This window comes from Poecile atricapillus, chromosome 5, assembly GCF_030490865.1.
Source record: "Poecile atricapillus isolate bPoeAtr1 chromosome 5, bPoeAtr1.hap1, whole genome shotgun sequence".
Lineage (NCBI taxonomy): Eukaryota > Metazoa > Chordata > Aves > Passeriformes > Paridae > Poecile > Poecile atricapillus.
Window position 1 is genome coordinate 34317575 of NC_081253.1, and position 13319 is coordinate 34330893.

Here is a 13319-nt window from a genome sequence, read left to right on the forward strand (position 1 = left end):
GACATTTTTTATTAGTGCGCTCAGGATAATGGATCTTTAACTGGCTGAGGTTTGTAAAGAATATTAGGGGAAGATACTGTTCCATGGAGAGGAAACACACTTAACTCCACCAGAGATGAGAAAATCATCTCCTGGGCTACACATCCACTCTGCTTTCTGTACAATGCTAGTAAAGAGTAATTGCAGCAGGATTTGGCCTGGGACCTCAAGCCAGGGAATGAACTCGTGACCTAAATTTCACCACTAGTTCAGGTGCACATATTTGATGTTGCTTTGATTTAACAAGAAGGAACCATCATGCTTTTATAAAAGAAAGTTCAGTCTAAAACCTATTGAATTATTATTGTTTAATTAACATAATTTGTTTGATTGAATATACAAGTTAATTGTTAGGAGAAAGCATGGAAAGCTCTTAAATAAGCCATACCTTTTAATTTGTAAAAGAAAGGTGGTGCCTAGCAATTTCAGCACTTTCCCCCTTGTTTTTTCAGCTGTTCCTTTCTGACAGAAGGCTGTCAGACATTTTTCAATTTTAAAAAAGTTCCCTAAGAATCTTCCACCCTCCATGACTAAGTCTAGGCACTTGAGGCTGGGGGGGAAGAGCAGCAGTTTAAGCAAGAACACCTTGAACCTCCCCGTGTAAATTCATCCTGCCCTTGGGTACTCGTACCCCAGAGTCATTTTGGAAGGTGGCTGACCTTCCTGCTGATGAAAGCAGCACCCAAAGTTTTCACAGCCTGTAGCATCAATCTGAATGCATGTCCAGCTGACCAGTTAAAAAACACCAACAGGAAAAAAAAAAAGCCCCAAAGCAACACCACAATCTCTCTCCAGCATGGCAGAGAGGGATGTCTTTGATGCTGCCCTTCCTCCCTCCCACCCTGAGTCAAGAATTTCAAACCCAAAGCACGTGGCTCCGCTATTTCTGACAGGCAGAAGCAGAAGTCAGCTCCCCAAGGAATTCCAACGTGAGCACAGCATTTGTACAAGGCCTGGATGGATGGATGTGCTTTCACTTCTAAGCCTTAAAGAAACGAGAGCACATCTATGAAAGTTTCACCAAGGAGAAAAAAAAAAAAAAAAAAATAGAAAAGAAGAAAAAAAGGCAAGGCAAAGGGGTTTCAGAGAAGACAGCCCCTTGAGCGATTTCCAAACATCAAAGAAAAAGGCCTCCAGCGTGTTCTCCTCATCTGATACCTTTGTTCCCCCACTCCAGGCCCGCAGGCATGTTCCTGGTGATGCACAAAAGGCTCCTGCAGCCCCCGGACAGCTCCCTGTCCACTCACATTACCTGCCTCCAGCTCTGAGTCCCTCACGCTGCCACTTCACCCCAGTCACAGCTCATTTGCCGTGGTTGAAGCCAGGTGGGACTGACCAGGGAGTCTGGAGACCCAGAGAGCTCCAGCAGGTCTGTATCCAACAGCCTGGATACAGTGCAGGTACGGTCCAGGTGAGCACTGCTGTTCTGTCATTCCTCCCGGGACACCTGCTTGGCTGTTCCCACTCCCCCACCTCTGTTCACTCGGATTTCCCTTCTGCAGGGCTGCATTTCTGTTTTCCTCCTTCTGTTTCTCTATTTGTCCTCGAGGTTACCTTGTCCTGCCCACCTCTGGCTTGAGCACACTCACTCCCAGCTGTGGCCCTTGGATGCATCCTGGGCAGCAGCACCACTCTTCTGGGGCAGGGAACTGGGAGCACAGGAGTCAGGTCAGAAGGGTGGATTGCAATTGTCAGTCAATTGACAATTGCTATTGTCAGTGTCCTTTGCTTTCCCCAGCCACAGGAAGAAGCTCCTGACAGCAAACCCCTTGCTCCCCACCAGGGATTTCTGCTACCTGTGTGCAAACTGGGAAGTTACCAAGAGTGCTTTCTCTCCTCACCCTGGGCACTGCAGACAGGAGCTGTCAGCACAGCACTGCAGAGGGGTTGAGTCTGTTGTGATTTCTTTTACAGAATAACACCCAACACATCCTCGTGACAGCAGCAGCTCCCTTCCACATCCCAGCGGACAGAGCTTGTGTGATCAAACTCTGCTTCACGTAATCTCTTAATGATCTGCACATCTCTCACATCTCAAGGCCAGAGCAACCCAAGCTGCAAATACCCCCTGGGGGCTTTGATGAGACTCATCCCTGTGCTGGGCAGGCTGAGACCTTCTTACACTACAGGGGACGGGCTCATGTGCAGCCCAGGAACAAGGAGGCTGTGCTGGAGCCTTGCCTCTGTCAGCCTACGTGACACTCACCCCTGTGCTGAGCTTGGGGGCTGCTCTGTCTCCCCTGTCTTCAGGGGCTTTCCTGGAGCTAAATGCAGCAAAGGAAAGTTTTTGGTTCATTGCCTCTCCAGTCCCTCCATCTAGGGTTTCTAGGGAATTCCTCTCTGCAGCAAATGACATGAAAATGAACAGGCATGAAAATATCCTAGGGACACCAACTACTTCCAATATGTAAACCTAGGGGTCTGATCCAACCTTCTGTGAAATCAGGACTTCTTTTTTTTTTTTTTTGCAGTGAATCATGACCTAAACCCAAACTTTCTGCATCTATAGGCTGGCAAGAAATGTTAGAAAAAGGAGCTCACTCTTTGACTTGATTTTAAATGCAGGTCTGTGAGCGTATGCTGCTTTCCAGACCTGTGTGCAAGGTCACTGAAATGCCTCTGCTGAGCTTTAAGTTAAGGCACTGAAATGACACCTGATCCCTACATTTTTGTGCCATTTTGAGCCCTAGAAGTCAGCAGCTCCACAGGGCTGGAGGCTGGTCCCTCTGCCCCACCAGTGGCTCAGAGCTCGTGTCCCCACTGGGGAGGGTGACAACTGGACTGTCCTGCTCAGCAACTTGCCTTTGGCCAGGGAGTGTGGATAGATTACATTCCCCATGTATCACAAGACTTTAATTACTTTACAAAAGCACAAAATTCCTTGTCAGCTGTAGCCTGTCAGAAGGAAATGAGAAAATCAATGAATTCAGAAGACTGTAGAGAGAATGGAGGGGAAAGAAACAAAATAAAAAAAACCCCAAACCAAACAACAAACACTGAAAGTAATGCTTCTTTCATTCATCTGAAGAAGATATACTACTGGGGCAGCAAGGATTTAAATGTCTAGAACACCTAGTCAAGACTTAGCCTGGGCTGGGGAGAGCAATCCAGCTGTTCCTTTCTTTCCCAAGCTGGTGGGAAGCTGGGATATCTATTTGTTCAGCACTGCTGTCACTATAAACTGCACGATCCTTCCCAACTGTAACACTTACTGCACTTTACTTAAGTTATAGTGCAGCTCAGCACAGATCTGTCTGCCAAAGCTGGATATTTTGAAATGTCTCCCATTCCTGACCCGTGTGATTGAAATGGAGGGATTACTCTGTTCAGATGCTTAACTCCCTGCCAAGCATGCAGGCAGAGAAATCCCCATGCTGCTGAAGCTCTCGAGACACAGAAGCCAGGCAAAGCTACTCCATTACCACAAGGCTTCGGTGCTACTGGATTTATCTTGATTGCCCACATTTCCAGGAAGCTAAAGGGTGTTTACACCTCCAGAACATGGAGAATTTCTTGCTTCATAATTGAGAAATGCACAGATAGAACTACTGCAGAGAGGTGAAAAAGAGAAATTGCCAAGGAAAAACAGAATGAGTGGTGCTATTATTTTGCATGGCATTATCAGGTAGTAACGGCAACACACCTGGATGCATTTTTAATGACATTTAAACTAACATTTGACAGTGTTAAAGTTGAATCCCACATCACACCAGATCCTCTCTGAATAGCATTCTCAATGACACCCTCAAAATTGGTCTAATTAAAGCAGGGAAGTGTTATTTGTTCTGTTGTAGAAGTGGTATGATTCACAAAATAAATCAGCAGATGTGGGGTAGCAAGGGTAGAAAGGATTTCCTCCACCTACCCTAGACCCAAGTCTTTACCTGCAGAACCTTCTTTCCCCAGCAGCCACATAATTAAGACTTTTAAGGCCCAGGGAAACATGCTTCTGTTTTCAGAGACCATAGTGAAGACAGGAATGATCTGCTGGGTTATTCAGTGCAACCACAGGGCCCAAGTGGTGTGGCCAGCACCATTCCCAAAGGCAGCAAGGGTGGATGCTGGCTCAGGATCACTGACCAGAGCTCCCAGGCAGACATGCCTTGAGTCAGCTGTCATTAGCTGGTATTAATCCCAGCAGAGCACCCTGTACACAGCAGCCTCAAAAGGTCTTAAGTGGATGTTAGGCACTAGTTAACTTTTAAAGTGTGAATTAAATTATCCACTGAAGGAAGTAAATGGCAATTTAAATTTCAGTTCATTACAAAGTTAAAGCAAGTAAGCCAATGTACACCAGATAAGGATTTGGCCTTGTTTCTCCTCCCCTTGATTTTAAGCCCTGTTTTGTTGCAGGAGAGGCTGTGTGACATGAAGTTATCCTGCTGCATGACAGTACTGGCTCACGTCAATAATTCTGTGCATTACTTTCAATCAGCTGGTTTAAACCATTTGCAATAGATGTGGCTCCTAGACCATGTGAAAGCACTGAGGGGAAGGAGAATACTAGAATACCGTGGGGGATCCTTTGAATTTCCAGTGAAAAAACATTTATATCATTATCAAGATGAGCTTTTTGCTTAAATCTTTGCCGTAGTCATTCCAAACAAGGTTGCACATTTCTAACGCTAGAGACAGATTTGAAAACAGCGAAGTGCTCTGAAATAAAGAAAACTGAGCATAATTTGTTGATCAATGAATTGCAAAGAATCACAGACATTAATTGTACTATTTAGCATGAAAAAAGCATATCCAAAACCTTCAGAGGCACTGCGCAAAAATCTAGCCTTGCTGAAATTTAGAAAGGAAACATGTCCCACCTTTGTTACCGGACAAAATAAACTCACGAATATAAATCTCACAAGGCTCCAAATCAGTATTTATTTCTGCCCGTATAAAACACAGCTTTTTGCCTTGTTAAGACCCGAGAGCAATTTTCTGCCAGCCTGCAGGTCCCTTATCTGGGATTCCTCAGGGCCACATCTGCAGCCGAGGAGAGGCTGGAAGCATTTGCAGGCACTGATGCCAAGTGGCAGGGAGCAGCCCGAGCCTGTTCTCCCACTGCCACCAGGGATGGGTGCCGGGCTCTCCTGGCTGTCACATCACACCTGTGATGTCTGAGGAGAGCAGCAGCTGGAATGGGATGGTTTTTTAGTTTTTTCCCCCCGGGAGAAAAGACAGACATGCTCCAGCAGTCACACTCGTATCTCTGAGCCTGGGGGCAGCCACAAACCTCCTTCCCTTTCTCCAAGGGGACAGGGCGAGCAAGGGTGACTCGGGGCTGGTTCTTTGCACGTCCCCGAGGTCTGTGGCAGCACACAGAGAATCCTCCACACTTCCCTTGGGAAAGGAGATGTTCCTTTTTTTGAAATGTCTCCCATTCCTGGCATGGGATGCGAATGCAGCCCCGAGGATGGAGGAGAGCAGCGCGCTTGGGCAGCCTCTCCTGCAGGCAGCTCCTGCGGCACGCAGGGGGACCGCAGGGATTTTTAAAGCGATTCCTCACGCCTCCATGTATCCTAGCAACTCCTCTCCGAGGTTACAGATGCGATGGTGCCTCGCCCACCTGTTGCACAGGCAGCCTGAGGCGAGTTCCACATCGCTTTCTTCCCGAGAATCCGACTGAGGAATGCGGGGATGCGCCTGTGTCACACACAGGCACCCCTGAACACCAGGAACACCAGGAACACAACACCAGGAACCCCTGAACACCAGGAACACCAGGAACACCAGGAACCCCTGAACACCAGGAACACCAGGAACACCAGGGACACCAGGAACACCAGGAACACCAGGAACACAACACCAGGAACACCAGGAACACCAGGCACCCCTGAACACCAGGAACACCAGGAACACCAGGAACACCAGGAACACCAGGAACACCAGGAACCCCTGAACACCAGGAACCCCTGAACACCAGGAACACCAGGAACACCAGGCACCCCTGAACACCAGGAACACCCGGAACACCAGGAACCCCTGAACACCAGGCATCCCTGAACACCAGGAACACCAGGCACCCCTGAACACCAGGCATCCCTGAACACCAGGAACACCAGGAACACCAGGAACACCAGGAATACCAGGCACCCCTGAACACCAGGAACACCAGGAACACCAGGAACACCAGGAACACCAGGCACCCCTGAACACCAGGAACACCCGGAACACCAGGAACCCCTGAACACCAGGCATCCCTGAACACCAGGAACACCAGGCACCCCTGAACACCAGGCATCCCTGAACACCAGGAACACCAGGAACACCAGGAACACCAGGAATACCAGGCACCCCTGAACACCAGGAACACCAGGAACACCAGGAACACCAGGAACACCAGGCACCCCTGAACACCAGGAACACCCGGAACACCAGGAACCCCTGAACACCAGGCATCCCTGAACACCAGGAACACCAGGCACCCCTGAACACCAGGCATCCCTGAACACCAGGAACACCAGGAACACCAGGAACACCAGGAATACCAGGCACCCCTGAACACCAGGAACACCAGGAACACCAGGAACACCAGGAACACCAGGCTCCCCTGAACACCAGGAACACCAGGAACACCAGGCACCCCTGAACACCAGGAACACCAGGAACACCAGGCACCCCTGAACACCAGGCATCCCTGAACACCAGGAACACCAGGAACACCAGGAACACCAGGAACACCAGGCACCCCTGAACACCAGGAACACCAGGAACACCAGGAACACCAGGAACACCAGGAACCCCTGAACACCAGGCACCCCTGAACACCAGGAACACCAGGAACACCAGGAATTCAGAGCTGGCTCTCGAGTCCTCTGAGGAAAGCTCTTGCTGGCACAATCTTTGTGATCAAGGCAAGAAAAAAGGGGTGGTTTTAATCCCCACTGCAAAAAAATGCTTGGTGTGCCATCCCTCGTGGATGTGCCATCCCTTGGGTCCTACACGGACATCCGAGCATGATTTCCAAAGAAATGTTAGGTCCAAAAAAGGAGCACTGAACAAAATCTGACTCCTCCCATCCCTCCAACCTGAGCTGCAATATAATTGCAGTAAATGAGATTGTTAAGAGTAAAAGAAAAAAAAAAAACCTGCTGGAAAAGCAGCCTTTTTAAGGAGTGATGCCACTCCAAAGTACCCTTTAACATTTGCAGTTTCCTGTGGGGGGGAAAAAATACTGAAAACATTATAGAAATAACCATCAAACATTAAAATTTTGCTCTGCAGACAAATTTAAACCAAATTTAATAAAAAATTAAAAGATATAAAATCAATTACAAACACCTGTTGAAGGGGAAATTTACAGTTTTACAAAATTTACTTTCTACACCTGTGAAAATGATCCTTTATTATTCTCCTGCTCATCAAATTAGATTTCCTTTGTTTGGCTGTCACTGCTCAAATTGTTTAAGCTGCAATATCCATTTCTCACTCAAACCTCAGTTATCTTAATTCATCATTCATTTGCATTCCTGAAAAACAAACGAAGATAACCCCTAAATATTTTGCTGTGGATTTGTTTTCTTTTTTTTTTTTTGTGTTACTGCACTTATCACTGCTAAGTCCATTCTAATATAGTCAAAGAATTCAAGGGATGAATTCTTTGACAGCATGGAAGCTGCTGTCCCCAAAGCCAACAGGGAAGATGAGGTTGTCACTGCTCAAAGACGCATCATTTGCTGTAGATCTCTCTTATTCTTCTTCACAGGGGAAAATATGGGATACTTCCTAAACAGTTGTGGCACTTGTGAGCTCTCCCTGTTTCCCCTCTCTTGGGCAGATAAATGCTGCAATGAGATCAGGTGCCCTCTCTGTTTGGAGGGCTCCAAACTGCTGCTGCCCTTTCTCTGGGTAAGCTGAGCTGACTGCAGTGTTTCCTGGGAGAAGCTGGCACACCTTCTCCCTCAGCACCATTTACCCTGCTCCTCTCACAGGAACACAGCCAGGATGTCAAACCCTCCTTTTCCAGCCAGGATGTCAAACCCTCCTTTTCACTGTGAGGCTACTTGGCAGCTGGATCTGCACACTGAGTCCAGCTGAGATGGCAGCAGCCACTTCATTAGTTCAGTGTCAGTTCAGTTTTGACACGTTTGTGGAACCATTGACTAAGTTTTTTATAACAAGTGAGAACAGGATTTTTATAGCTAAGATTTTTTGCAAGTGTCACATGCATTTTAGGACATAGTCCTGGACTGAGCTACACAAACAAAACTCCCTTGTGGTTTGACAGACATCATGAGTGAGAATTGGATCATGTTTTCTGTGTGAGATAAAACTAACTGCCTTCACAGCTGTCATTTTTTTATAGTGCAAGGGAGGAAATTCAAGCATTTAAAGTTACATTTAAATATGAAAACTTGATAGACATAGCTGGCAATAAAAACACAGCTGTTAACAACACGTAGAAAATACTGCAGTGGTGCAGCACAGGAGGCTGAAACCCTGTGTCTGAGGAGAATCTGCAGGTGAGAGCAGCTTCCTCATTTATTTAACACAGGGAGTAGGGCTTGTGTTTGTATACTGTGTGGTACTAGGCAGAAATACCCTCAGGAGCCTATCATCCAGCACTGCACGAATAAAAACAGAATTTCCCAAACTCCAGTGAGGAAGGCATTAGCCCTGGAATGACAATTCCTCTCATGCAAGACAAGAGCCATGTTATATTTTACTCAAGTGGAAGAGATGCATGATTCAAAGCCAGGCTCTTCAAATCTGCCGTGGACTTGAAGAATGCAAGCTCATGGAGGCTGATTCTTCTTTAGGTAAACCTAAAGAATAGGTTCTGATACAGCTGATCCATCACAGCCTTGAAACATCACCAGCTCCCACATCCACCAGTTATTTTTATGCAGCTACCAGTGCTAAGGATGTGTCAGGAAAATTAATGAAGTATGAACATGCTCCGGGAAGAGCATGCGCAACAAGAGGCAGGTTGTGGGTTAAAATAGCCCCGGTGCATCTTCACCAGTGCACAAAATGGTCACTGAACAGCTGCTGGAGGGACTCATGAGGCCCTGGTATGTTATCTAGAAAACATTAAGAGTATTTTCAAGCACATACTGGCTCACATTCAGCACCCAGAAGCTATTTTAAGTGCTCCATGGAGACAAGCTGGTGTTATTGGGGCACTTTTCTTCCAGAAGACAACAATTTATTTCGAATCAAATAATCCCATCAGAGGCCTTTGTAAGGACCTAAATCAGAAGAAGTGGCTATGATGATCTCATGTAAGAAGAGACTCACAGGCTGAGCTAAGACCAGTTTTCTTAAGACACTTAAAAAGAAAGTGAAACCACTTGCTGGGCAGTTTTGGTGCTGTGTCTGTCATGTCACAGCAGCTCCCAGAGGGCATTTCTGGAGTCTGAGGAGCTGCCAATTGGCAGAGGGATGCTGGTTCAAGAAGAAAATTTGAGCAGAAGCCTACAAGATAAGTTTTTTTTCACCCTACTGAGCAGCCAAGCCATGGCTAAATGAGCCCAAAGAGTACAACTTTCACCTGGCAGAACCACCTCAGACCCAAGAGGAAAGACTTCCATCATTTTCCAGCCTTGGCCTCACCTCACCTCTCTGTCTCAGTTTCACCCAGCCTGGTATCTTTACAAGGCATTTTGAGACTCAAAGACCAGAAAATGTACACAAAGAAAAAGATAATGCTGTTATCACCCAGTGCTGTGGCTCTGTATGATGTGAAGGCACAGACGGTCACAATGAACTCCCTGTATCAGAAAGGTGGGAAGAAATATGGGAACAGAAGAGGAAGAAATTGGATTATGACAGTGGCAGAGTGAAAAGTAGTAGATGGCAGGGATTATAGAGACATTTGGGAAGCACTCTGATATTGGCATGATGGTCTCAGTAATGAAAATTGTCAAAAATATTACCAGAGGAACGAGCCTAATCAGAGTCATCCAAAATTGGTTTATTTTGTAAAATATTTCAGGCTTTCTTTTCCCTCCTGTTTTTGAAAGCCTGGTGAGCTCTAAACTACTCTGAGCACTGACAGACAAAAAAAAAAACAGATAGGGAAGGGTGCCTAAATATAATTCAGAAGGCTCCCACTTTGCCTTATCAAGGTTCAGTCTCCACAGCCAGCTCAAGTCAGTGATTTTCAGTCAGCTTTCAGTCACTAGAAGATGCAAGGCCACATCAAAATTACCACAGTTTAGGGCAGAAATTATCATAGTTGATGAGGAACAAGATATAAATAAAATACTTCCAGTGATCTCCCTAAGAAGAGCCACAGCATGCCCTTTATTAACTTACAGTCCATTGATACTTAGCAAGTTTTAATCTCCCAAACCACTGACTCTGGATCCTCAGACAGGGGAAATTAATTGTTGATCTACCCCACAGCATGATCCAGCCCTGAACTGACAGGTAAACATGAACCTGTGGACTTTGCTTATATTTTTGTCTCAAAAAAAAAAATAAAATTAAAAATAAGCACTTTTCTCACTATATGTAATGCACTGTTTTTGCTTAGAAAAGGGAGTTCTAAAATTAAACAAAAAACATATATATTTTATAAATAAACATTTATAAATAAAATTATAAATATATATATATTATATAAATAAACAAAAAAAAGGGATTTTAAAGCTAACTTGGCAGAAAATACCCAGCACCTGAAGCAACACATGTGCAATAATCAAGGATCACAAGGAACCAACATGCTCATGATATCAACACACAGAAGAAAGTTCACATACTCTTTCAACAACTCTTTTAGTTTCAAATATGCTCTTGCCATGACTCTCAGGGACAGCCTTTGATCATTATGCAGAGAAGTACTTTTGTGAACCAAAAAAAGGATGATACACCTACAAACCCCTCAGAGAACACACAACTGCCAGGCTCATGTGGTACCTCAGACTCCTGCAGAATGCAAGTGGCTGAGGGCGCTGGGGAAATACCCAACAAGCTCATTTTCTTCCTTGCAACTAATCCACCACATTTCCAAGTTTCACTTACCCGTCAGATTCCTCAAGCCAAGTTCCCTGAGTCCAAAGTTCCCATCCTTCCTGTAGTTAAGGAATATGGCCAGAGCATATCGCTCCTCGTAGAGCTTGGTGCCACGAACGATGCGCAGGTTCTCCAGGGGCAGGTACTCAAACTGGTTCAGAGCCACCAACACATAGCCCGTGACTTCTCGGATAGACTGAAAGGCAGAAATGAAACAAACACGTCAGACACAGTCTGGTTTTAATTGCTCTGAATTTCCAAGGCAGTGGATGCTTTAGGACAAGATGATGCTACCCAAGACAAAAAAAAAAAACAAACCAAACCACCCAGAAAACAAATTTTGTTTCAACTTAGTGAATTCAAGCACATTCCTGTTTTAATTTTAGTGAGTTAACTGGAAAGAGCTGTTTAAAAAGTAGAAAAGAAAGAGGTAGCCATTTTTATCAGTTTATTGAAACTTGAGCAGAAATTACCTGTAAGGTATTAAGGATTCACCAAAGGATGACTCAAAGCAGAGAGCAGGTCAGAGGGCTCTGCAGTACATGAACAGAATCCACTGGGGCAATGCCACAGCTCAGATGAGATTGTCTGTCTGCAAGTAACTCTGTGTTGTACAGTGTATTTCAGGGTGGGACTGAAGGGACATAATGTAGAAAACCCCTCTGGAAGATCTCACCATCAAACAGGAACAGATGGGAGACAGGGGGGGCCACTTTGGAAGAGAAAATAAAGATAACACACATATGTAATAACACCCATTTTGTATGCTTTCAAATGGAACTGATCACTGAACATTTGCAAAGATTCGTCTCCAAGTTTCATCTGGCAGTGCTGGAACCATCCACACCCATATATCCTGGTCTTCAATCAAAACTGCCATCCAAAACTTCAGCAAAAGGATTGCTGCACCTTTGAGTTGGCCGAAATCTTCACTGGCTTTAGATGAACTGCTCAATAACCCTCCCGCTTATTATATTCAGGAATTAACCCCCCAAAACCCAATAACTAGAAAAACTTTTTCAAAGTCCAAAAGATTAACAGAACTAAGATGTTGTTAGGAAAAAAAAAAAAAAAATACAGAACACACAAAAGCAGAGAAATATACTCCCTTGGAAAATAAAGTTTATTCTAAGGAATTGAAAGAAATGGCCTAGAAATACGCAAATGCCTTTGAAAAAATGTCATTTCAATGACCCCACCATTCTCAGCAGGGCTTGGCACAGGCTGGAGGATGCTCCTGGCCAGATCCTGGCAACAGAATCTCCATGTTGCAGAGGGTCTCTGGAGTCTGTTTCTCAAAGCTCACCTAACCCTGTTCCTGCAACCACCGTCCAGCCGTGTGTTTGTGTGCGTGCGCATATTTTAATGGACAGAAATTGATACCACGACTTGTGTGCTTAACTAGCTGCACTCACTTTTCCCTTCCCTTTGGCAAAGTCAATACCTTAAACAAAACACTGAAAGAAAAATTCTGCTCAGGGTAACGTGCCCAGACTACAACCAACGTGACGGGGACTCCTGTCGATACTGTAATAAAAACAACCCGACAAGCAACAGCAGGCAGACAATTCAATGTGTCGTGTATGTATCATTAATAAAGAAAGGCAGCAATGGATTTGCAGTACCAAGGACAGGATCTTGCTTTGCTGGTTCAGTGCTCTTCCATGATTTCATATTTAAGTGTGCACAAGCCTTTTAATTGGGCTTATAAAAGCCGGCAAGGTTATTAATACGTGTGGCAGTGTGCATAAGGAATGATTTCTAGGCTACAAAATCTAGGTACTAGCTGTCCTTCTGAAGTCAAGCATCTGTACTCAGCTGAAGCTGCTGAAAAAGCTGTGGAGCCATTTCCAGACTTGCTTGGCATCTAAACAAAGCCCAGTGTCCTGACAGGACTCTGATGAGAACCCAGTGAGTGGAGGGGGGTTGAGAAGTACAGTTCAGCAGGTAAGTATTCAATGTAGAGCTGCATTATACCCTGGGACACTGATTCCACTATAATCAGAAGCTTTACAGCATTTTCATGATAGCTCTTTGCCTTCAGACATTTGAGCTTAGCCAGTTTGGTCAGGAATTTGCTTTTCATCATATGCAAAAATTTCTTTAAGCTGGGTTTTTTAGCGTCTCCTCAGAATTCAGGAAATACTTAAATTTCACTCACGGCTTCAGTTTCTCCACTGATATTCTAGGGATACTGTGATTGCTCTAATTAATTTAAATGGATGTTTAACTTGGAATTGAGTGGAAAAAATTAAAAGCGGTTCCAAAATTGCATCTGAATGGGTCCTCCCTGCCAATTGTTGTCAGTTATAACCACATTTTCT

General features: G+C 45.2%; 1 protein-coding gene across 2 annotated transcripts in view; it reads right to left on the minus strand.

Moving 5' to 3' along the window:
• The window catches only part of ERBB4 (erb-b2 receptor tyrosine kinase 4), a 559751-nt gene that overhangs the window by 247292 nt on the left and 299140 nt on the right, over positions 1-13319 (minus strand). For both annotated transcript variants that reach the window (XM_058839468.1, XM_058839469.1), the window contains exon 3: positions 11005-11191. In XM_058839468.1, the coding sequence (XP_058695451.1) occupies positions 11005-11191 (187 nt within the window). The remainder of the gene's footprint in view (positions 1-11004; positions 11192-13319) is intronic.